This window comes from Panthera tigris, chromosome B3 (assembly GCF_018350195.1).
Source record: "Panthera tigris isolate Pti1 chromosome B3, P.tigris_Pti1_mat1.1, whole genome shotgun sequence".
Classification (NCBI taxonomy): Eukaryota; Metazoa; Chordata; class Mammalia; order Carnivora; family Felidae; genus Panthera; species Panthera tigris.
Window position 1 is genome coordinate 73,293,393 of NC_056665.1, and position 27,457 is coordinate 73,320,849.

The 27,457-nt window shown below is 48.9% G+C and overlaps 2 protein-coding genes across 10 annotated transcripts; one reads left to right on the forward strand and one right to left on the reverse strand.

The window, feature by feature from the left end:
- On the forward strand, window positions 1–16,779 carry REM2 (RRAD and GEM like GTPase 2). Of its 3 annotated transcripts, XR_006218742.1 has the most exons (7): window positions 1–1,329; window positions 2,567–2,908; window positions 3,147–3,223; window positions 3,950–4,157; window positions 4,516–5,256; window positions 8,758–8,949; window positions 16,666–16,779. XR_006218742.1 is itself a non-coding variant. In XM_042989372.1 (5 exons), the coding sequence occupies exons 1-5, from the start codon at window positions 1,227–1,229 to the stop codon at window positions 4,809–4,811; spliced, it is 1,026 nt and encodes a 341-aa protein (XP_042845306.1). In that variant the 5' UTR covers window positions 1–1,226; the 3' UTR covers window positions 4,812–5,565. The 3 variants fall into 3 exon arrangements, 2 of the variants coding, with proteins under 2 accessions (XP_042845306.1, XP_007098155.2); XM_042989372.1 differs by lacking the exons at window positions 8,758–8,949; window positions 16,666–16,779 and having other exon boundaries at window positions 4,516–5,565; XM_007098093.3 differs by lacking the exons at window positions 8,758–8,949; window positions 16,666–16,779 and having other exon boundaries at window positions 3,150–3,223; window positions 4,516–5,564.
- On the reverse strand, window positions 5,543–26,797 carry RBM23 (RNA binding motif protein 23). Of its 7 annotated transcripts, XR_006218740.1 has the most exons (15): window positions 26,507–26,778; window positions 21,648–21,723; window positions 20,952–21,067; window positions 20,424–20,471; window positions 20,118–20,291; window positions 19,811–19,864; window positions 19,541–19,658; window positions 19,294–19,446; window positions 19,071–19,208; window positions 18,396–18,461; window positions 16,681–16,876; window positions 16,470–16,589; window positions 16,290–16,374; window positions 10,524–16,193; window positions 9,526–10,398 (listed from the first exon to the last, which is right to left on the reverse strand). XR_006218740.1 is itself a non-coding variant. In XM_042989366.1 (14 exons), the coding sequence occupies exons 2-14, from the start codon at window positions 21,711–21,713 to the stop codon at window positions 7,203–7,205; spliced, it is 1,383 nt and encodes a 460-aa protein (XP_042845300.1). In that variant the 5' UTR covers window positions 21,714–21,723; window positions 26,507–26,783; the 3' UTR covers window positions 5,543–7,202. The 7 variants fall into 7 exon arrangements, 6 of the variants coding, with proteins under 6 accessions (XP_042845300.1, XP_042845301.1, XP_042845303.1 ...); XM_042989366.1 differs by lacking the exons at window positions 9,526–10,398; window positions 10,524–16,193 and adding an exon at window positions 5,543–7,251 and having other exon boundaries at window positions 26,507–26,783; XM_042989367.1 differs by lacking the exons at window positions 9,526–10,398; window positions 10,524–16,193; window positions 26,507–26,778 and adding exons at window positions 5,665–7,251; window positions 25,938–26,445.
- Window positions 26,798–27,457: the final 660 nt, after the last annotated feature.

Below are 27,457 nucleotides of genomic sequence, written 5' to 3' on the forward strand. Positions count from 1 at the left end.
GACAGTTGGAATATTTAAGACAAAGAAGGCAGCAAGGCAGATGAAAAACAGTCTTTGGCATTGGAAGAACCAGGGTGGGAATCCTGGTGTCCCCATTTTCCAGCTGATGATTGATTTGGGGACAGGCTACCCCCCTACCACTCTAAGCCTTCAGGTCATAAGAATGACAGGAGATAATGCAGGAAGCTGCTTCACACAGCACCAGGCAAACATGGGGTGAGGAGGAGCCAGAAAATCAGAAGGTATGTTTGGGTGCTTGCAGCGTCGGGAAGAAAGATAAGAACTGATCTGAAGGGAAAGGGCCTTTCCACACGAAAAAGGATCTGGCACTCAGGGAAAAGGAAGCTGGCAGAAAAGGAGCAGTAAAGGAGAGGTGCCATGCTGGCTTCCCACAAAGACGCAGACATCATCGTGTAGTCCAGGAGGCCTGGTGGTGCCCTGGAGAGTGTGGAGAGGGGGCTGACACTTGGGACTGGGAACTTCTAGAGGGCTAAGCTCTGTGTACTAACACCAGGTTGGTGGGCCTGGCAGGGAGGGAGAGAAGGGGAGCCCACATGGTTCACATCCACCTAAACGTAGTGACAGAATGAAGCTGCCCAAACAAGGCAGCCATCTCCCCTTCCTTAGCGCCCCCATCTGCCTAGGGGCCCAGCTGGGAAGTGGCTACTCTGGTGTGTCTTAACCCAGAAGGGGTGGTATGGGAAAGGAGAGGGTGACGGGGAAGCTTGGTGCCAGGGTGACCGGTGTCTCTTGGTTTCTGCCTCCAGACCCTCCATTTAGCCACTGAGCAGCCACTCTGACCTGGACACTGGGCTGGGAGGCTGAGAGTACACAAATGACGCACAGTCCTGGTTCCTGGACTCCCAGTCCCTGGGTCCTTGCCTCCGGCCATCCTCCACTCCCTTACCCACTGACCCCTCAGCCCACTTCTCTGAATGCCTGTCTCTTTTGCTCCTCTGACTCCAGTCTGTTCAGGTCTTAGCCAGACTCCGCAGTGTGTGTGCTCCCAGAGGGAAGCCACACAAAGGAAGGGGGCGGGGGGGCGGCAGAAAGGAGGGAATCCCGCTGACATCACTGCTCATTAGCATGTGTGACCTCATCAGGGGGCGGGACAACTTCCCCAGGTGTTGGGGGGGGGAATGGGGGTGGTATTTAAGGGAAAAGCTGACAGTGCTGCTGAGTGAGGGAGCGGGGACTGCAAGCGGCTGGGCTGCACACGCACGCGGATGCACACGGACCTCGACACGGACATGGACACAGACACAGAAACCACAGCACTCTGCCCCTCCGGCAGCCACCAGGCCTCCCCCCCCGGGACGCCCATACCAGGTGAGGGCTGAGCTGGGCAGGTTTCCCGCAGAAACCACGGAGGGTGGGAGCTGAAGCTCTGGTGGGGAGGTCAGAACTGGCGGCCGACGGAGCTTGAACCCAAACAGCAACTCGGGAAGTGGAGAAACCTCCCGCTCACACCAGGACTGAGGCTGGGCTGGGCTGGGGGCTGCGGAGTGCTGCCTAAACACCCCCACCCCCCATCACTCCGGGGCTTCGCTGGGGAAACTGGTGCTTAGCCCCTAGGTCAGCCTCATTCCCATGAGGCTGGGATGGGCAGGAGGGATGGGGGAAAGGAAAGGGGCAGCCCACAAGCCTGGGAATCACAGGCTGGGGGCTACCCTGGGGACCTGTTGTAAGGGTTTCACTGGCTCGAGGAGGCCCTGGCTGCCAGCCAAGTATTGATCCTGGGCTATTTCCAGCCTCTCTCCATCCCCCTTTGTTGTGTCTGTCGTTCTTCCTCCAGTTACCCTGACCCATGCATTGTCACTCTCCCTCTCGCTCATGCTCCCGCTCTCTCCCTCTCTCCCTCCCTCCCTCTACCTCACCATGAACACAAGATTCTCTGGAACTCACGGGAAGGTCAGAGATGCAGAAGGGTTCTCACACACAGCCATGCACCAGGAGTGCTCACTTAGAGGGCCATTTGAAGAAGCAAAGAGGCGGCAATTCTCACACACCGTGGAGGGGGACCCAATGCACACATCGTAATGAGCAAAGGCCCTTCCCTCGGCATAGGCTCCCCACAAAGTTTTTGACTCTACCAGTACCCACCCCCCAGAACCTGGGCAGCAGCTTCAGCTTCTCATCCCCTGTGCCCCTCCCCAGTGTGGGGACAACCAGTGCGGAAGCAGTGGAAGGCAGGGCCTCTTGGTGGAAACAGGGGCAGCCCTCAGGGCCAGAGGCCTAGTCTGGGGGTGTGCCTGTGTGTCAGTGTGAAGAGGGAGTGGGTGTGCGAGCCTGCGCACAGGTGCCTCCCCTGCATGGGGCATGTTTTAAACAGGTTGTGGCTGGAACCACACTGGCTAAGCCTTCAGCTTAGCTCCTCAGAGCCCCACCAGTTCAGGCTTCTGAGGGAATTCAGTGTAAGAAGTCAGACCAAAGATTCTCAGCTCCTTCTGGGGCATGGTCATCAGCTGGGCCTCTGAAGCCAGAGCAGCCAGGATTGAGCCCTCTGCAGATGGCCAGGCATACCTTCACTCATAGCTTCCTTCTCTTTGCCTACCCCCCGCCTCAGAAACAGATGCCACACTGCTGAAGAAGCCAGAGAAGCTGTTGGCAGGGTTGGACCGGGGTGGGCCACCACCGGCCCCAGGGGCACCCAGACGAAGAGGCAGTATGCCTGTTCCCTACAAGCACCAGCTGCGGCGTGCCCAAGCTATAGATGAACTTGACTGGCCACCTCAAGCCTCATCCTCTGGCTCCTCTGACTCCTTGGGCTCGGGGGAGGCAGCCCCCACCGAACAAGATGGCATCTTCAAGGTCATGCTGGTAGGGGAGAGCGGCGTGGGCAAGAGCACCCTAGCAGGCACTTTCGGCGGTCTCCAGGGAGATAGTGCTCATGAGCCAGAGAACCCAGGTATTTGGAGGGGAAACCCTGAAAGGGTCAAAGGCACCTGCGGACCCCTAGTCAGCGATGCAAGAGGCATGAGCAGCCCCCAGAGGCCAAAACCTAAGAGAAGTTACTTCAATGCTTTCTGTGGCAACCTCCCTGGAGGGGGTCCCTGGTGCTGGGATCTGAGGCTTCCCTGGTTACCAGGTCTCATGAGTGTTGGGGAGCCTCCTGATGGGCTCTATTCCCTGTCCTTATTTCCCAGCAGAGGATACCTATGAAAGACGCATCATGGTGGATAAGGAGGAAGTGACTCTAATTGTTTATGACATCTGGGAACAGGTAAGAACTAAGACACGGCTGTAAGCAGGCAATGAAACCTAGGAGAGCTGGGGAGGGGCAAAGTCTGGCTGAAGGCGGGTGGCTCTGTAGGCCCTGGTTTTAATATGTACTGGACGTATGACCTTTCATATGTGTCATCCAGAGAGCAAAGGCCCACATCAATGTGCATACCACGGCACTGAGAGCCGCTGTCTTTCCAGGATCTTCTGACCCTGAGGAAAGTTAGGATCTGAATTTGACAAACCCTGAAGCTGCAAGCCAGGCTACACACCCTGATATTGACCCCATCCATATGTGTTTCAGCCTGGAAGAGTCTTACCTGACAGGACAAGAGCTCAGGGCTCTGGAATATCAGGGAAGGGAAATAAGTGAGGATTTATGAATATTTGGACAAAAATGGTTACCACATAGAAATGAGAGGCCAGATTACATACAGCTGAAGAGCATTCATTTTTAAGTTAAGAGCTTAAGCATATGAAAGTAGGATGGGCTACCCTAGCCTACGACCCTATCTCCCCAATTCTCCCATGCGGGGCTCACATTACAAATTACTTTCTCCTCCACAACACACTCTAGGGATGGAGATTATGCCATTAACTAACTCTGCTGTCCTAAGCAGGTGGCTTCTCCCTCACATCCAGATTCCTCATCCTTGAGATGTAGGTGGGGAACAGGTTCTCCCATGCCTCCAGCCCTGACATCCCACCACTCTCTGCCCACATGCAGGGGGACGCAGGGGGGTGGCTGCGGGACCACTGCCTTCAGACCGGGGATGCCTTTCTCATCGTCTTCTCAGTCACCGACCGACGAAGCTTCTCCAAAGTTCCAGAGACCCTACTTCGGCTCCGGGCTGAGAGGCCCCACCACGACCTCCCCGTCATCCTCGTTGGAAACAAGAGCGACCTAGCCCGCTCGCGGGAGGTCTCACTGGAGGGTGAGTATCCTGGACCTAATTAACACTAGCAATCTCAGGGGAGATTCCAAGTGACCTCTTCTCCACAAGGCCCTTCTACCCTTCCAGGACAGGCTAAGGGCAGACTCCCAATACCCATGTCTAGCGCCGGAGAACCCCTTCTCTTCACTCCTCACCTCTTCGCCAAGGCCCCTTTATCTCCTTCCCTCGGCACCACCAAGACCCTCCACCTGATCCCTGCCTGTTCTCAGTTGCAAGAGATTCACCTGCTAGGACCCCTTTGTACTGCACAGCGGGCATCTCCCCAGGCCCACCCTTGCCTGGCCCCGCCCCGGGCCCAGTGTAGCCCGCGGGCTCCTCAACCTGTCCCTTCCTGCAGAGGGCCGCCACCTGGCAGGGACACTGAGCTGCAAGCACATCGAGACGTCGGCGGCGCTGCACCACAACACGCGGGAGCTCTTCGAGGGCGCGGTGCGCCAGATCCGGCTGCGGCGGGGCCGGAGCCGTGCCGGGGGCCCGCGGCCCGAGTGGGGCAGCCCCCACGGCCCCGCGCCGCCCGCGCGCCGCGAGAGCCTCACCAAGAAGGCCAAGCGCTTCCTTGCCAACCTGGTGCCGCGCAACGCCAAGTTCTTCAAGCAGCGCTCCAGGTCGTGTCACGACCTCTCCGTGCTCTGAGCCGCGGTCGTCATGGCCACCGCGGTCGTCATGGTCACCGCGCCCTCAGCTCACCCCTTCACCCCGCCCCGCCCCCGTCCGGCTTCCTTTGTGAAGACCATCTAGGAAACCAAAAAGTCCGAGGGCGCGCGGGTGTGGCCGCGGGGGGCGGGCCCCCTGCCCCCAGCCCCTGGTGGGCGTCGCCCCCAGCCCTGCCACCACGCGCGTGCCCTGGCTACCTCCCCGCCCAAGAGCGCCTAGAAGGCGAGGACGCAGACCTGCGAGCGAGGCGGCTTCTGGCGGGCAGGAGGGGATATAGTTCCGTGAGCTACTTTGACTTTTATTAAGTCGCGCTTGACCACCTCTCCTGTAAAGAGACCCTAAAAGTGAGAACTGGAAAAGTGCTTGGTAGACCCCTTTACAGTTCTCTGCGGGAACACGCCTCATCTTTAAGACATCCTTAAAGGTAAAAAACACTGGAGACGCTTCGTTGAGACTTTTCCCAAAACGTGCTGGCTCTTATCTGCTGCACTTGTCCACTTTGCCTTTAAGAAGTTCTTAAAGGCAAAGGCCTGGAAGTGCCATTTTTCAGAATCGATTCTGTGATTTACCACTACATCATGGCACTTCCCTTTTAAGGTAAGGTTTGGACAGACTCTTGCCTTCAGATGCCATTGTTAAGAGCTGAGCAGGCAGCACCCTGGGCCCAGGAGGCCCCAGCAAAAGAGCCACCCTTCCCTTTTCAATAAAGAACTTTTCTACTACATTTGCTCATTTTGACTCTGTTCTCAAAAGCCCTGCAGAAGGGATAGATGTAGATGGAAACTGTTAGAGACAAAACTTAGGCCCAGAGGAGCAAAGAACCTAAACCTACCTCTACAGAGGCTTCAGAACTGACTCAGTCTTGGTTGTAGTCTGTAACAAGGAGCCACAGGCCCTTAGAGATCGCTGGGTCCAACTTGTCGCTTTGTAAATGAGCAGACAACCCTGGAGAGGAGCAAGGAAATACTAGAAGTAATTTAGTGACTTAATGAAACAATGGGACCAGGTCCATAGACTCTAGACCTCATCTCCTTACACCACCTTATTCTGCAGAGTAAGCTGGAGGCTACATTTAGCACCTAGAGCTATACAGAGCTTTGTCCTGGGCTGGTTTAAGGTGGGGCCCACATCCACCAGAGAGGCCCATCAGCTGGGGCATGATGGGGACGGCCTGCACCTCCCCTGGCAGGCCTCCACCCTCCCAACTGTCACCTGCAGAGCCTGTGTGAGAACTGAAGCTGTCAGTGTCTCCCCCTGGGGACGCCCACGTCTTCTGCTGCCTGAGCCACGAGTTTGAACAAAGAGAGCAGAGGCAGCAGCTCCCCTCACCCCAGACATGCAGTATAGCTCCCTGAGTACCTGAGGGCCAGGCCTCCACTCCACCCCACTCAGGTTCCCAGAGCTTGATGGAGGAGGGATGAGATGTCTCCCGAGTCCTTGTAGCTGGTGGGAAGGAGCCAAGGGGACCAGTTCAGCATCAGTGGTTATGAGATGGTAATATGAATAATGACATTATCCTAAGGACTTTATTAATTTTTCTCTGTTAATTCTTTAAGGACCATATAAGGTATTACTACTTCTTATACTGTAGAAGAAACAGTTTAAGTAACTTGCCTGAGGTTAGTAAGCAACAGAGCAGGGATCCCACTCATGTCTGCTTGATACTTAATTTTATCCAGCTTTGTATCGGAGGTCCCCGCTCCAGTAAGGATGAGGGGAAGAAGAAGAAGGTCACTAGAAGAAATGTAAGCAACACGATGGCCGGGGCCATGGGCAGTGGCTGTGGTGAAAAGGCCAGAGAAGTTACGTGGCTATGGGGGAATAGGCCAGGAAACTCTAGGGACCGTGAACAGAGCCACTTCAAAATGTAAAATGCATAAAAACACACTGGGCCCATTAAAAGACAGATGGCTGGGTTGAAACCTTAGGGACATTAAGGGGAGGGGGTAAGAGATGAGCACAGAGTAGAAGGTTTGGAACCCTACTTTTAAGTACCTTAAATAGCAGGCAAAGGAGTTTGTGCCCAAGCCTGCAGGCAGTGAGTCACCACAGGTCTTTGGGTATGGAAGTGACATGAGCAGGATGGTCCTTGGGCAGAGGAGGCTGGGAGAGATGCATGGACTGGGGCAGCAAAGATAAGGCCTGAGAAGCTGAGGTTAGCGGGCAATTAACTTTACATATTGGAAGGTAATGAAGTGCCGACCATAGGGAGAAGGCAGTGGGAAAGGAGAGGCACTACAGGTATGAGTCAGGACTGCGATGACTGGGTACAGGCGGGAGTCTTAGGTGGTGGGTGAGGAACTGGGAGTTAGAGGGCAGAGGAGGACATGGGTAAATGGATCCATTTTGGAGACTCTTGAGTTTGCGATGCTAGAAGAATATCCATATGGGGTTTCGGCAGCTCTCCAAAGATCTGGGTCTGAAATTCAGAACAAGTTAGGGCAAAAGATAAAAAAATGAGAATAATTCCCATAAAGATGGTAGTAGAGGGGCGCCTGGGTGGCTCGGTTGGTTAAGTGTCCCACTTCCTTCCACTCAGGTCATGATCTTGTGGTTCACTGCTTCCAGCCCCGCGTCGGGCTCTGTGCTGACAGCTCAGAGCCTGGAACCTGCTTCAGATTCTGTGTCTTCCTCTGTCTCTCTGCCCTTCCCCTGCTCATGCTCTCTCTCTCTCTCTCAAAAATAAATAACATAAATACATTATTTAAAAATTTTTAAAAACGTTTTATTAAAAAAAAGATGGCAGCAGAGGAGCCAGAGGAAAGGATGAGCAGCAGTCACATGGCACCCCGTGCTCAGTAGAATGTGTTGCTATTGCGGCCTTGAAAATCTTTGAGTGAGGAGCCCTGCATTTTAATTTTGCCCCAGGCCCCACAAATCATGCTAAGGGAGGTACAAAGGGAGAGGATACAATACTGGCTGGGATCCTTGCCTCAGATCACACATGGGCTTTAGGGGCTGTGATTCTTGTGAAGTGGGACAATTCATGTGCCCATGCAGTCATGCACTTGAGAATAGTGTGCATAGATTTCATAGATTGCCAAAGGGGTCTGTGACCCAACAAATGACAAACCAGGATGTTACTGATTGCTGCCGGGGAGGGCAGTTGGGTGGGGGCAAGACAGGTGTAGGAAGTGTACTTTTCATCGTGTGCCCTTTTTGTTCCTTTTGAATGTTTAACTATGGCGTATATCACCTGTTCAAAAACTAAATAAAATAATGTAAAACAAAACACAGCCTTGATGTTCTAGAGAAAGAAGAAGGTGGAGATGTAACCACCACAGAGGCAGGCCATGGAAGGACTAGAATTGTGCAGATAGTGGCCAGTGCCAAGGAAGGAGGCCTTTTTTTTTTTTTTTTAAAGTAAACTCTATGCCTAGCGCCGGGGGGTCAGACTCACAACCCTGAGAGCAACAGTAGCATACTTTACCAACTGAGCCAGCCAGGCACCCCAAGAGGAGATTTTTGTTTTTTTTAAACATTTCTTTATTTTTGAGAGAGCAAGACAGAGCAAGACAGAGTGTGAACAGGGAAGAGGCAGAGGAGGGCGGGTACACAGAATCTGAAGCAGGCTCCAGGCTCTAAGCTGTCAGCAGAGCCTGAGCAGGGCTCAAACTCACTCACGAGACTGATAGATCATGACCCAAGTCAAAGTCAGACACTTAACCCACTGAACCACCCAGGTGCCCTAGGAGGAGGGCTTTTAAAGTGGAAGACTACCACCAGTGGTTAAATGTGGCCAAAGGGGCGGATGGGGAAAAAGGTCCAGTGCCTTTCACGTGGCTGAAGCTGAAAATATGCATACTGAAGATGATGGTGGTGGCGGCAGGGCCTCCCCCAGGAGGGGGACTGCACGCACCACAGGCTTCCCTCCCCCTAACTCAGCCAGTCCCATCAGCCCAACCCATCTGTGTGTTCCCTCCAGACGCCTACAGGGACGAGCTCAGAACAGACGGAAGCTGAAGCCACGCTCCCGTCAGACTTGGAAAGTGGGGTCTTCTGCGAGAGCCAGGCCATTCTTCTACCTCCCTCTGATCAAGGCATAGTGCCAGGCTGCTGGTCTGGGCCGCTGTGAGAGACCAGCAAAGGACCCTGGGGCTTGAGCTGCTTGTGCCAGGTAAGGTCTTCTCTGCCCTCATTCTCCTCTTAACCACTGCAATCTTGTCTCTGCTCCTTTACCAGCTGGCCCCTGTGACCCCCATGATTTCTGGCCCACAAGGCCTCCTCACTGGCTGAGAGCATGAGCTGTGTGTGCTCTGCTCTGAGGGGCCAGAGATGAGGCCTGCCCTGCATCTTGGAAAGCATCTCTCTGCTCTGGGCCTCTGCTCAGAGCTGGGCCTTTGTGCCCTGCTGCATCTAACCCTCTCTAGAGAGACTGGGCAGGGTCTCTCCTCTCCTAAACTGTTTTTTAATGTTTTATTTATTTTTGAGACAGAGACATAGCATGAGCAGGGAGGGGCAGAGAGAGAAGGAGACACAGAATCTGAAGCAGGCTCTAGACTCCAAGCTGTGAACACAGAGCCTGACATGGGGTCGAACCCACGAACCACGAGATCATGACCTGAGCCGAAGTCAGACGCTTAACTGACCAAGCCACCCAGGCGCCCCTTTCGTCTTCTAAAAGGCTGCCAGTTGTGGAAGAGCGTTTCACAAGTCTTCTGGGTTAAACCCTCATTCCCAGAAAGTCCACCCATACATATACATCTTTTTATTAATGTAGCATAATTCTATCCACATCAGTCTAAGTCAATTTTTCCTAGACTTTCATCCACAAATACTTGTTGTTCCCCTCAAGTACTGCCATAGGCCAGTCACTGTGCTGGGCCTTATGGGAAAAACAAATACAGGTGACACTATCCCTGCCCTCAGGGAGCTTACAAATGAGCTGGAGAGATGGGACAAGGTGGTAATAGCACTACCAGGGCCAACAACAGCAAACTGTACCACATTTTGACTATCTGAGGGCTATGTCCTGAGCTCTAAGAATTCTGAAAGGAAGAAACAGAATTTAAAGACAGATTTTAGGAGCTGGGCCTTAACAGATATATGTAAGCTGTGGATAGATGGGGGAAAGAAGAAAAAACTCCCTGTGGTGAAACTACATGAGCAAATGCACAGGAGACACAGACATGGTGGGCAGCCCGCCATGTGAGGTAAATACCCTTCCTGTAAGAAGGCAGCCAAATTTGGGTGGATGGTACAGCCAAGTTGTCAAGGGACCCCAAAACCAATAAGCAGCATCTTGCTGCTTAGTACTTTATCATCTTTTTTTTTTTTTTTTTTTTTAGGTAATCTCTACCTCTAATGTGGGGCTAGAACTCATAACCCTGAGATTAAGGGTCGCACACTCCACCAGCCCAACCCATCTTTGGGCCAGCCAGGTGCCCCTCATCTGTATGTAGCTTGATGCCATGCTCCATGGCTCGGTCGCCTTGTAGACTCAAGATGCAAATACAGACTCAATGTGGGCCTTGCAAACATTTTAATTAGCACTTAGTCCCACGATTTTCTGGATGGAGGACACCACTCTCAACGTCTTTGCCTTTCTGAACCTCAGCTCTCCCAACTGTAAAATGAAGATAACATTACCTACCTTGTAGGATAGTCATAAGGACTAAATACAAATCCAAGTATCTTTGTAATTTGTCAAACATTATACAAATGAGCTGTGGAAGTAATGCTTTTTACAACCTGTGTCCAGGTCCCTTATTCAGGCATCCAGACAGCTTGCTAACCTCTCAAGCAGAGCAGCAACCTGGAGATACAAATTTAAGGTGTGCCTGGCTGGCTTGGTCAGTGGAACGTGCGACTCTTGATCTTGAGGTTGTGGGTTTGAGTCCCACCCTGGGTGTAGAGATTGCTTAAAAAGATAAATAAAAAAGTATTTAAGTTGCAGTCCACAAAGTCCAACTTGCCTCCCATAGGACTCACAGGTAATCCCCTGTGAGTTGTGTTGTTTTGAAGAGGATGGGGAAGGAGGGGGGTGATTGGCAACCAAAGCCTCAGTGATGGTATTATACTGCCTAGTGTTCCATTGTTTGTTCAGGTTATAATGTCTTTAGGCAGAGTACCTGTGCTGATTTAAAACATTTATCTGAAAGGAAATTGTCAGAGTTCTGGAGACCAGTGATGGCAGGTGCTACAGGAGCACCTGCGGAAGGTCAGGAGGGAGGTTAAGCAAAGGGCTGTAGCAGACACCACTAGGATTTTCCCCGGCCAGACAAAGCAAAGGGCACTAGGTACCCTGAAGGTACCTGAGGGGGTGGGGAGGGAGAGAATCACATTGATTTTTCAAAGCCATCTCGCTCTGATTTATAGTTTCAGGCATAAAAAGAGATTGAGCCAGTGTGACTGGTTTTTCTGAAAACTAAGCTGCTTGTGACCCAGGACCTAGGGAGCTTGGGACTTTAGTCCAGGAACAATTGAGACTTACTTTCACCATTGCTTCACCTTCACTTCTCTCCCTGCATATATTAAGCATTCTTTGAGGTTGGAAGATGAGGTCAGGTAGAGAGTCAAGTGTGTAGGCATCCAGAGGAATGGGGATAGTGATGGCAGTAGCTATGACAAGCAGTAATGACAAGCTATCAAGTTCTAAGCCCTCAGCACAATCATTTCATTGCATCCTCACAATGTCCCTGAGACAGGTACTATTGTCATCATTTCCCTTTTACAGAAGGAGAGTCGAGGTTAGAGAAGTGATGAACATCCAAGTTTATTCAGCTGGTTTGTGACAGAAGAGCTATCTGAACCATGTGGTATTGCCCCAGAGGGTGACCATTCTGCTACAGGGTGGAGGTCTCCTGACTTGGTTGGGCCCAACCCAGTTCAGAAAAGGCTAATTTTCGGCACCACCCATTCTAAACAAGTAGGCTTCATGATGCCTGAAAGCTGACTGAAGCTCCCTTCCTTTCTGGGACATTGGCTAGAGTTTGACAAGTCTCTGATTTCCAAGGTCATTGCTTCTCCTTTCTGCAATCTAGCATTGACTGGCTCCTTTCCAGTCTTCAGGGCCCTCATCCATCTACCATTGCCCTAAAAAATAACTGCTTAATGGCTCTCCAGTAACTGCAGCCAACTCCTTAAGGGCTCTTGAGAGGAGATCATCTGGGAAAGCTAACAGAACTCATCCAACTTTTAAAAGTGAGCTATGGTCAGCTCTTTCCTTGCCTCCACCTTCCCGTATGATCTAAACTGGTTGGTCTGCTTCACCTCTCAGAGCTCTCTCAACCAAGAGCACACTGAGCACATCAGTTCTGGATATAAATGTAAGAGTTGGGAGAGAAGAGAAGGAATGTTTGAAGCCAGAAGGTTCAGACACAGTTCTGAGACCAGAATTTCTTTCCTGGATCCAGCTCATGACTATTGACTTCACCTGGTTGCCATGGAAACATCCGTCTCTGTTGGATGGGAAGCAGCATTTTTGACAAAGCATCACAGGCTACCATGGTAACACCAAAAAGAGTAAAGCTGCTTTCTCTCTTGGAGGGTGAGGAATGAATGGAGGAGGAGGCCAGGATGGACATTGGAAAGCTTAGCTCTGACTTGAACAGAGGGGAAATTAATTCAAGACATCTAATATGTGCGAAGGAAAGCAATAGTGAAAAAGACATGTTGATGCCTTGTCTCATTGGGCTATCACCATCTACTAGTAGAGGTTACTGTAGAGAACTGTAGTCGAGAACTGTAAATAAAGACAGAATGAGACTTCTAATGGGACAAAGAATACTGAAAAGGGAAACCAACTAGCAAAGCTTCAGAGTCTTAATGGACAGGATTTTAACCAGCAGGAGAGGAGCAAAAAGAGAACGAGATGAGCAGACGTGGAAGAGGAAAAGTTCAGGACATACTGAGAACTCTGGGTACAGAGACAGGAAAAGTGACTCCAAGGCCTTGGCTTCCACAAGAGGCAGGCTGAGATTAGGATCCAGGAATGTGAAGCTAGACTGCCTGGATTGGAATCCCAAACTCACTTGTGTAATCGCAGGGCAGGTTACTTACACTTTGGGTAGCCTCTTCCTTGTTCACAAAGATGATAAAAGAGTCTGCCTCAGAGGTCACTGTGAGGTTGAAGCAACTCTATACATACGAAGTGATTAGAACAATGCCTAACCCACAACGACGGGACCACCCTGCACCGATGTTAACAGTCATCATAATACCCCCTCCTACTTTCCGAAGCCAGGACAGCCTTTTCTCCCTGTCTAAATATTACTTCCGGATTCTCACCAGACCCCTTCCTTAACAGAAAAAGGAGAGGCTGCGGCTGACCATCTCCCTTCAAGGTGTAAACTTATTTTCCTTCTGCATAAGCACCAGGACTAAAGGTTCAAAGGGTAAACACCTGCTTCCTCTGGTAGCTCACATCGGGGGTTGTTGGAACCTAAGAAGGAAGTAGGCAGAAACTCAATTTCAAGAACAAAGAAGTTTAGAGAACAGGGAGGAAAACACCACTGCCTTAGAAAAGGCAGAAGCATGGGCTAGAAGCCAAATGTCAGGTGAACATCTGTTTAGAACTGAGGACAGTTGGGAAATTCTATGCTAGTAGAGGATCCGGGTCAGTCTCTCCTCTACCTTCGCCCCAGGTGCCATGCCCAGACAAGAGAGGTTGAAGGTTTCTTTTACCTTAGGCTGGGCACAGAGGCTGTTTGCTGCCCCCTCCTCTCTACTCCAACCACCTCCAATGCAGTCATGAGTAACAAGAAGGCACTGAGTCACATGTAGTGACTCCAGCTGTCACCCACTAGATGCTGTCACCTTATACGGATTAAGACTAGAGTAACTGTCTTAGATGTTTCCTCACTTCCACCACGCTCCCTCTCCCAACAAGAGGCTGTATGAGGAACTAAGAAGGGTGGCAGGAACCGAAGTGCAGGAAGACCAAAGGAGGCAAGGATGGGAATATAAGGAAACCAAGCAAAGATAGACACCCATCTGAGGAGGGTAGGGAGGCAAAGCCTGTGGGTATTTATGGTTTGGAAGAGTTCAAAACTGCCATGAGACGGCCCAGTCCATTGCCTCAGGATGACTAACAAAAATGGTCCACACTGTACTTTTCAGGATGCATTAGCAGCCAAATCAATAACTACAGGGGGACTGGGCCACAGCCAGCTGCTACCTAAAAACAATGTATCCTCTGTCCTATCCCCCGGGCCAAGAGAGCAAATTAGAACAGGAAAGGGTGGAGGTGGTGGCAAAGGCAACCGTAGCAGCAAATGAGGCTGCACCAGCCTATACAGCCATACCACCGTGAACACACCCCATCTTGGCTGATCTCAGCAGGTAAGCAGGGTCGGGCCTGGTCAGTACTTGGGATAGGAGGAATCAAGACCTAGTCCTGGGTCCCAGTGGCCTTTTATACCACAAGCAGGCACCAAGTACTTAATACTTCTGTGTGAAAAGCAACCCCAGAAGCTAATATCACCAAAAACTGTTCACTCTGGTTAGAAGTCTAAGAGCTGACAAATTAAAACCTAACAGCAATTATCCATATTTTTAGCATGACAATACAGTCTTAACATTCTGTTGCCATAGAGACCAGAAGAGAATGGGGGAGTCCCACAGAGCTCTGCCCCTGAACCTCAGACCTTCTTCTCTAGGCTGGTCCCTAACTGGTGAGCCAGGTTCTGGCAGGCCCCTTGTCACAGATCTTACAAAGCCGGCAGAGAAAAGAGATGTGCATCCCCTTCCTCAGGGCGATTCCTGGGATACTCAGCTTTCTGGAATTCACTGGTCCTAGCCTGTGTTATCTCAAGCAGAGCCATATATGGAAAACAAGACTTGAGGGGACTGACCAAGGAATAGCAGATTTAAGGCCTGGGGAGCCCTGATATAAGACCCCCAAGCCCCTTTGGATACCAGACTGGGATTTCCATTACAAAGAGGGCCAAAAGCGGGCACAGAGGCTAATGGTAAAACTGGTGAGCTTAGGCTTCCCTGGTACTTAAGCTGCTCAAGATCTCGAACACCTCTAGCCACTTGAGGAGCAGAATGTGCTACTGTCACACTGCCATCTGGTGGAAAGACAAGATCTGTCCCTTAGACGCAGAGACACAGCCTTGGGAAGTGTGTCCAGTGGGCAAGGTAGGTTTGGAAATAGTTAAGATGAAGACAAACGGAGGAGACAATGGGGCTAAAGGTGTAATGCAGATACAGACTGGGAACTCCATCCAGGCGTGTGCCTTTCGTCCATTTTAATTTCTAAAGAACGTTAGATAAAACAAAATCAAAGGGAAAAAACAGAAAGGCATTACAAATGTTTTATATCCTAGAACCATTCACGGTTTTGGCTCATGAAAAGTTATTAACATCAGACAGATACACCAACTGACTGAGACCACACACACATGGGCAGCAGCCGCCACAACAGTGGAGCTTGCCTTTTATACAAAGTTTATACGTATGTGTATGTGTATGTGTATACGTGTACACATACACACACACAGACACACACACACACACACAATTTTATGTACACAGACACAAGGGTATAAAATCCAGTGAGAAGGGCTCACATGTGCCCAGGTAGGGGACAGGAGCAGCTTTAACAGCTGGGGTTGAGCCCATGGTAGAGGCACATGGGAAGTGGTAGAGAATAGCAGCCTCCTCTCCATCCTCCCACCCTGGGCCACAGGAAAGACCTGGGAGGAAGGAAAACTATACAGAGGAAGATGGAACCTACTAGAGAAGTACCCCACCTTTCACTCAACTCCTGGATGCCCCTAAGACATCCAAAATGCCTGGCAGGACAGATTACTCCCATACTTCTCAGTAAGAGGCTGAGCCCACAGTAGCAGTTCTGGCCTCAAGCTGAGACCCAAGGAAGGCTTCACAATGTTCATGTCCATGCCATCTTCCAGGGCCTGTGCAGCAGCAAGCCAGCACTTTCAAGGTTCACCTTCCAAACTGCAAAGTCCTCTTGGACTAGAGGTCTTCAAGGGTTTTCCTCAACAGATTGTAGGGTAAAAGTACAGGAAAAGGAGAGAGGTTAGTTCCCTCAGTTAATGCCCTACGGCCTTCCCAACGGGGGAGGAATCGAGGAATCACTAAGAGTTGGTCGGAGAGAGCAATGAAGGTCATCCCAGGAGATGACACACACGAAAAAACAGGTGTTCAATATAGGTGCAGATTCTGTCCTCTTCAACTACTGGCTTTGCTCAGCAGAGTCCATTCCCGATGGGGCCCTGGGCAGGAGCTCTTCTTGGAGTCTAAAGGTGGCCCCAATTCCCACAGAGTCAACATCCACGCCCTCAGGATAGCTTGGTCCACAAAATGGAGAGAAGGGGCCATGGAAGGGTAGACGTGGAAAAGGGAGTGGCACCCAGAGGCACAGGGAGGCAGTGTACTGAGCCACTGATTTACCTATGGCAAGGAGAAGAGGTAAATGGGAAACCAAAGGAAAGAAAATAACCAAAGACATGGCACTTGCTACCATGAATACCAGACCCTGAGACTCACATGGTCTGAGGGGTAAAGAGGCTGGAAAGCTGGAAGCACTGGGAGGCGATTGCTTGGGAGGCGAGGTTCAGGGCTGGACTCAGAGCTGCAAAAAGAGAGGCACAATGAGTTGGTGAGCACATAGTATTCCTTCTTTCCAGGCCCCAACCCAATTCCTCCCTTTCCCAAGTTTAAGTCTACCAGTCAGAGCCGCAGGGTTCAGGGCCCCCAAGGGAACTGTCCCATTCAGTTGCAAGGCAGCAGCAGCCTGGGCAGCAGCAGCAGCAGCAGCTGTGGTAGTAGGCAGCTGCATTCCAGAGCCTAAAAGGGAAAGAAAAGGTGGGGTTAAGTCCCAACCTCCGATCTAAAATTCAACCCCATGTTCTTCACTCTGCAGAGAAACTCTCTCCACCTTCTGCCAATTTGGCCATGAGCTGCAAACGTCCACCTGCTGATCCCAGATCCAGCTCCTGGTCCCCATCCGGAAAAGTGATGTCTGTGCCACCATCCAGTCGCTCAGTCACATGACCAACTCTCATAGGTCGACCAGCAAGCTCAAAGCCATTCAGCTGTTCCAGGGCTCGCCGAGCACACTCGGAGTCTGAGAACTACAAGAAACCCAGGCCGTATCAGTCACTTCCCGGACACAGACATGCTCTCAAAACCCCACTACTATTCCCTAGTCTCGCTATCCCAGGAAAACTGCATGCTCACCATGGCACAAACTTTTCTGTCACAGGGAATGTGACCTAAAGTCCCCATCCTCCCAAAATGGGGTAAAAAGGACCTTTTCCAACTGACTAAATGGCAATCACTTCAATCTTCCAGCTACACTAAAAACCTAACAACACAAAAAAAAAAAAAAAAAAAAATCTTTACCCATAGAGTGCCTACCCTGACAGACTGTTTCACAAATGACCAGATAAAATGGAAGTAAGACAGGCTAAGGGGCCCAAACTCCTGGACTTTTATTTTATCTCAGCCCTTTGGACTAGTCAGTTTCAGTTCTCACTCAAGAAAAAGGAATCTGGAACTCCAGAGTTCAGTCGCAGGGGGGAGCGCACCCTGGCGTGGAGAGCAAGACTGCACCCCACCCCTACGCCTACACCAGTGCTGTCGATCAGAGGGCTCCACTCCCCAGTCCCTTTCATCAGCGTCACCAGAGCTGCCTAGTGTAGAAAAGATTCCAGTCTGCTATTTAAGTGTCATGGGTGTTGATCAAAAAGGCAGCAGCGCAAGGGCAAAAAGGCCTCACCAACATTTTTCTGCAACTGAGTCACACAAGGTGTTAGAAGAGGTACTTGCCACCATGAATACCAGAGCTGGCTTTGTTTATTCTGGTGGCACCTGCCCTAGGGCCTGGCACGTTGGTACTGACAATTCCTAGGCAGGTGGTGTAGGTGGCTTGCCTTTACTGGATACTTCTGAGGTGAGCAATACCTCACCTGTGCAGAACACAACCTAACTCTCCTCTGCCCTGCAGGCAACTGTGGGGGGTGTATGCTTCCTGGACTAAACCCAGGAAATATCAGCTTCTGTGAGACTCTGTGGCTGGCAGCCAGTCTTCAGCCTGGAGTCACACAGGGCTGGAAGAACCAGTTATGGGAACTGGAAGTAATTTTGTGACAGTGTCAGGAAAAGGTAAGACACAGCCCCACTATTCTCACTATAGCTGTCTTTAAACATAAAGATATTTCTCAGTGGAGAAACTCCTTCAAATGGGATAGTGCCAGAAAAAAATATAAATCTCTATTCCCACTATCATGAAAACACCAATTCCATGAAGCATGTCTACAAAAGCCCACATCTAACCTCCCTCATGCCCCCAACCTTTTAGCTGCTGCCTGAAATCATTACTATTACCCAAAAAGCAAGTTGCAGCACCAGGGAAGCTGGTTGAACTCCTGGACACCCCCATGCCAGGGCCACTGACAGAGTGTGGGAGCAAAGCCAAGATCTCAAGCAATGCACTCATCTCAAGGGGAGGAAGGCTAGTCCAAGCTTCAGGCACCAGGGCTTATGAGTCATTTAGACAGTTCCTAAAGGAGGAGGAGGAGGCTGAGCTGCAGAATCAGACAAGTGGACAAACCCACGCTGAAATTCAAAACTTCAAGACCAGAAACTTACCGTAATGAAACCATAACCTTTAGAACGGCCTGTATCTGAATCCTTCATCAGGACAATATTATCAATCTGTAGAAGAGGCGGAAATTATTAACAATCTTTGGGCTAACCCCCACCTTTGAGCTTTCCTACCTGACTGTTCACACTACCTCTAACCTTCCAGCCAATTGATTTCAACTCTCCCAAATCTTTTCTTTTTTTGAAGCTTATTTATTTTGAGAGAGAGTGCATGCATACACTCAAGCGGGGAAAAGGTAGACAAAGAGGGGGAGAGAATCCCAAGCAGGCTCACTGATAGCACAGAGCCCAACGACACAGGGCTCAATCTCATGAACTGTGAGTTCATGATCTGAGCAGAGATCAAGAGTCAGACTCTTAACCGACTGAGCCACACAGGGGCCCCCAAATTTTTAAAGAAGAGACAAATGCCATCTCTTTCCAAACCACCTCTCCTGACCAACCTTACTTAATCTGCACCCCATTATTTGATTTCACGGTGCCTGACTGACCTGTTTACTGAGCACTATGAAGACAAAGATGGAGCCTAACTTTCCCAGTGTGGACCTACATGCCCGTTCGATGGATGCAGTGCCTTAATCGTGGTCAGAATAAAGAGGTACACTCACCCTCCCCACTTTTTCCAATTCCCTTCAGAGGTTTCCATCACTTTCTACTCACTTTGCCAAAGGGCTCAAAGATGCCCCGGAGCATGTCTTCAGTGATATTGAAGTGCAGGGAGCCCACATAGAGGCACATTGGTCCACCACTGCCCTTCTGCAGGTTGTTGGCCATGGCTGCCAGTCGGTTTTTCTCAGCCTAGGCAAGGAGGAAATGACGGGTCACATCCCATACCTCCCACCTTCAACCCCATCTTCTTGTGTCAGGTTTTCAGCCTGCTCACCTGTGAGGCCTGGACAATGATGGGCACTCCAAGCAGCCGCTGCCCAGTCAGCCCAATGGCCAGTGGCACAGACTGGATCTCACAGAATTCTACGTAGGCGATGCCCTTAGAACGACGGGAATTCCGATCTGAGATGATCCGGACGTCACGAACCTATCCGGGGCAAGAAGGAAATCCTGAGTTGGGCATAAGGGAGGATGGACAGAAAATAGGCCACATGGACGAAAACTAAGGGAGGGAAGGTTACCTTGCCGACAGCAGAGAAAAAGTCCTCCAGGTCTCGAGGCCGAATGCGGGCAGCTAACTGCATACAGAAAACCGTGCGGGCATCACGCTCCTCGGGACTCAGATTATCAATTGGTTCCCTAAAGAACAAGTACAATTTATTGAGACACCCGCTCCGATACACAGTCCTTGTTTTCTAGCTACACTCAAGCACTACAAGTTCCTGTATTCCAGCTCAAACGGCTTTTTATTCACACCTCACAAGCCCTGGGAAAGCTCATTATCCACTCACCTGACTGGGCTCTTCTCTCTGAAATGAGGACTCTTACTGTGCACATACCTACGCCTATGGAACAGAGAACAACAAACGGAAAATCGTGTCATTCAATGTCATTCGCACTAGTCCAATGCTCAGTCTTCTAACACGAGAAAACCAGATTCCAGCACTTCACCTCACGGGAATTCTCAACACCACCCCTCCAATAACAAGGTCTCCTGCCCATCACATCAGGTTGTAAGCATCCCCAGGCAGGAAGCACAGCACACTGGTTTTATCCAGACTACAACACAAAAGCCATTAGATTGGTGAGAGGCGTTACCCAGTGGCAAGTGGCGGGCTCCTGTAACGCACACGATCCTCACGCCGCCGGTCCCGACTGCGTGACTCACTACTGTGCCGACGGTCCCAGCTCCGGCTGCGGTGGCGACGCTGCCGCTCTCGACTTCGGCTCCGAGTGCTTCTCCGCCTGTGCCGGTCCCGATCTCGACTGCGACTATAGGTGGAAGGCACTACTGAGTTTGTTGAAGGACAAACCAACCTCTTCTGGCCTTTGATGGAGAGCTTTCCCTGGTATCTTTCCACTTATAGCAATCCTCAAAATCCAAAAGTCCCCACAATTACTTACCTGCGCTTTCTATCCCTGCTTTTACTAGGGCTCCGACTCCTCTTTTTCCTGGGAAAGAGGGGATAACTTATTGAGAATGTTTTATTCTCTCCCCCCAAGGAAAAGAAACAAAAGAAAGGCCAGGGTGGAACGGCAGTAAAAGACCAAAGTGCCCAAGATGACGTGGCAGGAGTTCACAGTAACCGCGCAACACGAGCTTGCACACAGCCCTGGATGTTGTCAGGCATCTGGAGTGGCCGTTTCCCCCCCAAAGCCAGGCCAAAGCTGCTGTCTCCAAATCAGGGGTCCTCTTGCTGTTTTATTCAATTAAAATATACTGATGCTAGAACAAATCCACAAATCTAGGCAGGAATGTGAAGACTAGAAGAACATCAAACCAAGTCACCGTTATTCCCAGGACCCAGTGGAGCCATCACTAAAAGTCAGCAGTCTTCTAAGCAACCATCTCCCTGTTCTGGCTGTTTCTCTCATGGACATGGTTGCTTCCTTTCCCCCAGCTGCCAGCCCATTTCTCCACACCACACTCACTTGCTTGCCTCCGCACTGGCACTGCTCCCACTGGTACCACTGCCACTGTTGCCGTTGCTGCTGGCGTTGGTGTTGCTGGGGCCATCTTTTTGAACTTCTTTCCTTTGCTGATCATCCTAAAGGGTTAGCCAGGAAAAACGTCACAAGGCACAAGGTGGCAACACACACATTCCACTGGGCAACAAAAGAACAAAAGTGGACAGAGATTTGATTATGAAATCAAAGCTCACAATTATCTAGTCAGTTTCTGGGCACCCGATCTCCTAACAAAAGGAATAAAATAGGAAGAGAGAAAATCAAAAAGAGATCAGAGTGACAGATTTTGTCAAAACTTTAGCTACCCAACATTGGTTCCACTGACATCTATTTCCCAGGAGAGTGAGAAATTATTTAGGTTTGAGATACATTGACTTTCTAGTGTGTCACTGAGAGCTTTGAGCAAAGTACTAATTCCTAGCACATTATGCCCTGCCCAAACCTCTCCCCCACACCTCCAGCTATGGGAGCCTCTCTGCCAGCATGTCTTTGAATATGAGAGCTGGAGAGCGGGGTGCGCTAAAAGACTATGACTTTTACGAATAGCCACAACACATAATAAACAAGCAGGAAAAAAGGATTCACAAAATGCTGAAACTGATGACCTAGAACTGCTGCTTCTTACTAACCCAATTCTAGGAGTGAAGTGGGGAGTATTACCTCTTCTTTTTTATAGGGAGCCTCCAGCATGGCTTCAATCACTATATCAAAGTCATCGGACGCCATCGTAGCAGATCTGAGGAGAAGACATGGATATGTGAGAAACTCGTATTTTTCCTCCCCTTCTGGCACCCCACATTCCCTTCCTTCTCCAAGAAACAGACTTCAGAATATACAGTTCTGTTTCTTGAATTCCAAAGGGATCTTCCTGGCTGTTGCTTACTCTAGGTTTATTTTTGTACATTATAAACCTTAACTAGTTCAGCTCGGTGGCTCAGAAAAGCTCAAGGGTTGAGAAGGAAACTGAATAGGTAGGAAGAAACTACAATACGGACCCTGTCCTGTGAAAACAAAGCGTTGGTATTCAAAATTACTATTCATTTTACAGTAGACGCTAGGCCTCCATTCTACAGTTCCAAGATTCTGTATATGTAACTGGTTTACACGTCAATCACAGAAACAGACACACGTTTCCAATAAAAAGGTAAAAGTGAAAGAGTACAAATCAGGAACAAGACAAAACAACACCAGAATGCAGATCTGCCTTAAGCTCTTTCCCCCACATACCCTACTCAAATATCAATAATTAGGCAACTCATCAGTAAGCATCTTGCGTACAACAGCAACTAGAATTCAGGTAACTCAGAAAGATTATGATTAAGACAGGCTTAACCAATTCCACTTTGAAGCCTGTCTAGGTAGGCAGGGTAAGACTTCCTGCCTCCCCCGAGCTTTCACACCTAGCAATCATCCTTCCCAAGACTGTCCACCACAGGCCTGTCAAATTAAAAAACAAACAAACAAAAACCAGAAGATATCAAATAAAATCAGTAGGCTAAATTATTAAAAAAAAAAAATACTGGTCTGGAATTATCAATATACAGAACATGGATGAATTTCAAAATAATTATGCTGAGTGAAAAAAATAAGACCAGATAAAGTATATACCATATGCTTCCATTTATATAAAATTCTAGGAAATGCAAACTAACTTGTACTGGCAGAAAGCAGATGAGTGGTTGCCTAGGGATGGACGAGGTGGGCAGGGGAAAGGAAGAAAGAATTATAAAAGGGCAGAGGAAACTTTTGGGGGTGTTGGTTTCATGGGTGTTTAAACATCAAATTGTACACTTTAATGTGTACAGTTTTATTTTAGATCAATTATATCTCAGTAAATCTGACAAAAAAAAAAAAAAAAACACAACCCTCCAACTAATCTGAAGAATTTCTGTACAAGGAAGCTAATCATAACCAGACTTTCCATATCCCCAAGGGCTTTGCCCTCTTTAAAGGAGCCAATGCATTATCCAATGATGCTGTCCTTGTTGCCCTCAAAGCCCACAGCCTATTTTGATGAGTTAACAATGAGTATAAACATACTAATATAAACTAAGTGATGCAAAAATAAAATTAATCGTTCCATTTGTCATTTACAGTACCTGATATTGCTAGGCACTGAACTAAGCTTGTTTCAGAAACAAGATTCTTGGAAAGAGCAAAACAATAAAATAAAAATTACTTGGAGCCATGGGCACCTGGGTGGCTCAGGCTGTTAAGCATATGACTCTTGGTTTCAACTCAGGTCATGATCTCGAGGTTTGTGAGTTCAAGACCCACATCAGGCTCTGTGCCAAGAGTGCAGAATCTGCTTGGGATTCTCTCTCTCTCCCTCTCTCTCAAAACTAAATAAACTTTGGGGCACCTGGGTGGCTCAGTCGGGTGAGCATCTGACTTCAACCTAGGTCATAATCTCATGATTCATGAATTCGAGCCCTGCGACTAGCTCTGTGCTGACAGCTCGGAGCCTGGAGCGTGTTTTGGATTCTGTGTCTCCCTCTCTGCCCCTTCCCTTCTTATGCCCTGTTTCTCTCTGTCTCTCAATAATAAATAAACATTAAAAAAATTTTTTTAAATAAACTTAAAAAAAAGTTAAGAAAAGAAAAAAATTACTTGGAGACAAATTTAAGACTTAAAATGGAATTCAAATCAAGATTAAATAGCTGTGTCTAAAAACCGGTGAACTCAACTGCTTATTATAAGTAACATCATACGTTTGTTTAACAACCAAAGGTAATGTATGTCACAGGCAGCTGTCAGACCCAATGCACAATGAAAAAAACTGAGGTTTTATGAACTGCCCAGAGCCACAAAGCTCAAATGGAAGAGCTGACTCTTGATTAAGGTCCCCTGACTCTAAGTCTAATGTCTCATCAAGTCGATCAAATTACCTCTCTCTCCTGTACTTTACAACTTAACTTTAAAGATTTTTCTAATTTTATTTTTTATTTTTTTAAATTTATATCCAAATGAGCATTTAGTGCAACAATGATTTCAGGAGTAGATTCCTTAGTGCCCCTTACCCATTTAGCCCATCCCCCCTCCCACAACCCCTCCAGTAACCCTCAGTTTGTTCTCCATACTTCTGAGTCTCTTCTGTTTTGTCCCCCTCCCTGTTTTTATATTATTTTTGTTTCCCTTCCTTTATGTTCATCTGTTTTGTCTCTTAAAGTCCTCATATGAGTGAAGTCATATGATTTTTGTCTTTCTCTAATTTCACTTTGCACAATACCCCCCAGTTCCAGCCACGTAGTTGCAAATGGCAAGATTTCATTCTTTTTGATTGCCAAGTAATACTCCATTGTGTATATATATATATATATATATATATATACCACATTTTCTTTACCCATACATCCATCGACGGACATTTGGGCTCTTTCCATACTTTGGCTACTGTTGATAGTGTGCTATAAACATGGGGGTGCATGTGTCCCTTCAAAAGATCACACCTGTATCCCGTGGATAAATGCCTAGTAGTGCAATTGCTGGGTCATTGGGTAGTTCTATTTTCAGTTTTTTGAGGAACCTCCATGCTGTTTTCCAGAACTTTAAAGATTTTAAAAAGAAGAGGACACAGCATACTAATATGTCTAGTTTTATTTACTTATTTATTCATTTATTTATGATTTTGGGGGTTTTTAAAAATTTTTGAATATTTATTTCTGAGAGAGAGAAAGAGACAGTATGAGCCAGGAAGGGGCAGAGAGAGAGGAGACACAGAATCTAAAGCAGGCTCCAGGCTCTGAGCTGTTAGCACAGAGTCTGATGTGGGGCTCCAACTCACAAGCTGTGAGATCATGACTTGAGTCGAAGTCAGATGCTTAACTGACTGAGCCACCTAGATGTCCCTAAGATTTCATTTTTAAGTAATCCCTACGTCTAACATGGTGCTCAAACTTACAACCCTGAGTTCAAGAGTCACACTCTACAGACTGAGCCAGCCAGGCACCCCAAGATGTCTAGTTTTAAATACATACTCATCTGAATAATGATTGTTCTGACAGGTTTATCAAAAGAATTACTCCCCTCAGTCACACCTTATTATGTGTCTTCTAGGTATGAGGCAGCATATACTTCAAAATATTAGGAACCTGGCTAATTTTAATACATACTATTTGGCCTATTGTGGAAAAATGGTTCTTTAAAGGTTTTGATGTTCTGTTTCTTCCAGTCATTTTCGCTGCCAGGTCTATACAAGTTCTCTAGGTGTCATACAGCTCCTCTTTATATTTTTACAATCTTTTTCCTCCCCAAATGAAATGCTTCGGATTTCAGTAATTGCTCTCTGTTGACTGCTAGTACAGAGTAGGAATTACTTAAACGCACAAAAACTTTCACTTAAGTCCACAAACGAACCACCACCTATCAAGTAAAGTTTTCACTCAGGTACTCAGAAATGAATGAGTCCCTTTAAACAAAGATACACACAACACCAGCACATTTTGAAATGAAATCTCACTAGGTTTGGTGCATCTTTTCAGATATCCTAGAAGCAGTAAAGTCCCAAACACCATGCATTTTCACACTGGGAGTTTTCAAACTCTTCCCATGTCCCAAATCATGGGTCAAAGTCCATTCAATCCCATCCATTAAGACACTGTAAGAGCCTTAGTCCATCCCAGCTCCAAAAACTGCATTAAGGGCGGGCCCACAATCATGCAAGTCTCGGGGCTCTATCAACGCACAGTCAAGACCCAAACAAGCACTTAACTTAGGCCCCACTGCTTAAGGGACAAAAGAGAGTGAAAAACCACTGTCAGCTCAGTTCAGGCAAAATTCACCACATGCTGAGTCCCAAAGGGTGATCACCTCCTGGGTCCACAGTCACAGAGCTGGACACAAACACCTCCAAACTGAAGACAGCTTAATTAAGAACAGGAGCAGTAAGATAAAAAACATTCCCCATGCTGCGTAACAAGCCAAGGCTACACTTCAAAAAATGGTCCTTACTATAAGCAACCGACTGGCATGGTCTCTGCGAGGGCCAGTGTCCCATGCTAAAAACCTCTTATGAAGCCTCACTATCCTCCGGTACAGCCACGGAATGTGTGGTTAAAAAAAGAGGGAAAGCCCCGAGGCGACAGAGTGAACACGAGTCTTCCAGAGACTGAAGACTGAGGAAGAAATCTCAGTTCCCTAGCCTCTCTCGGAGTGGTAGCACTAAGAGCTGAAACCCGAACCTGCGAGCTCTGTCAGACCGCCCCGGTATGGACGACCCTAAACGTCAGGGCAGAGGGGGACCTGGAAAGATATCAGTCACTGGGATCCTTAAGACAGCACCTTCACCATTAAGAGATATACCCACGAGGGTGCCGATCCCTAAATCCATGCCAGCGGGCTACATTTAGGTAGCGAACACTTCCAAATCAAAGTAAACAATTTTTCTTTGTTTGTTTTTAAAAGTTTGCCTGACTCTGCGCTTGACGCCATTTTCTGCCTGTGACGTCAGGGGGAGGCGCCGTGCGCCGACGTCACGCATAGGTGACGTCGCGGAGAGACCAGGTTTCGGGGTTTCTCACCAGTTCCGGGTCCCCGCAGGGGGCCCCGGTTTCCTCCGTTCCTTTGGGTGTGTTGGGGGCGCGAAGCAGGGCTATTTTCCAGAGTCTCAGCAGTAAAAGCAGCACTGCAGTCGGAGCTTCTCCTCTTCCCGCAAAATGGCGGCACCTCCGCTGTCTTCCAGAACTTTCCCCAATCTGCGCAGGCGCCGAAACATTTAGGCGGTGGAACTAATCTCACTGGTTTCGCGGCAACAGTCCAAAGTCTAAATTTTCATTGGCCAAAACCCTAAGCATGGGTGGAGCCAAACTCAAATGTTTCTTAGCAACCATCAAGTTCCCATTGATTGGCTAACCTCTCCCAGACACGGGAAAGTGGAAGCGTCCTACGGCGGCCCGCCCGTAGCTCTCTCATTGGTTAGGCGACTTGAGGAAGGCGGAGAATGCGGGCAAACAACCAGCGGGAATGACTTCCTACCCAGCTCCCGAGCTCCAGGCCAACGCCGGCAGGCAGAGCTGGCAAAGAGGTACAATTGACCTCTTTGCTAGTCCCTCCCTACTCTGATTTGCCGAGGGTTGCGTCGGACTTACCTGTGACAGCTTTGGGGACACTGCGGCACAGGTCAGGAGGGATGCCGAACTCCACATCCCCATTCTGAGCTGGCTGTCTACACAACCCTCCCAACCATCTCCTCTTGCCCTTAGTGCTTTGGCCCCGGGAAACACAAGTCTTGTAACAGATTTGTCTTCTTTCACATTCTGCCATATCGTCATTACCTGGTCCCACAGTTCACACGCCTCCCACTGCAAGAGTAAACTTGGAAGATTCTCCTGGGACTCCGTGGGTGCAACACTCAGCCCTCTCTAACCAGAAAGAGAAGGAACTAAGGTCCATTCTCACATTCCAAGGGCTTCCATAATCCCCACACTTCCCTTGCCCCATACGTGCTGCCAAAAACATAGCTGGTTATAACA

Excerpts from the sequence above, each read along its gene's own strand:
- RBM23 (XM_042989366.1), bottom strand. The coding sequence starts at position 21,713 with ATGGCGTCCGATGACTTTGATATAGTGATTGAAGCCATGCTGGAGGCT. Across the intron at positions 19,659-19,810 it reads AGAGAGAAGAGCCCAGTCAG|GGAACCAATTGATAATCTGA; the intron begins GTGAGTGGATAA and ends CTTGTTCTTTAG. Across the intron at positions 7,252-16,289 it reads CTCTTTACCCCTCAGACCAT|ACCCAGATCTTTGGAGAGCT; the intron begins GTGAGTCTCAGG and ends TCTGAATTTCAG.
- REM2 (XM_042989372.1), top strand. The coding sequence starts at position 1,227 with ATGCACACGGACCTCGACACGGACATGGACACAGACACAGAAACCACA. Across the intron at positions 3,224-3,949 it reads TTTATGACATCTGGGAACAG|GGGGACGCAGGGGGGTGGCT; the intron begins GTAAGAACTAAG and ends GCCCACATGCAG. Across the intron at positions 4,158-4,515 it reads GCGGGAGGTCTCACTGGAGG|AGGGCCGCCACCTGGCAGGG; the intron begins GTGAGTATCCTG and ends CCCTTCCTGCAG.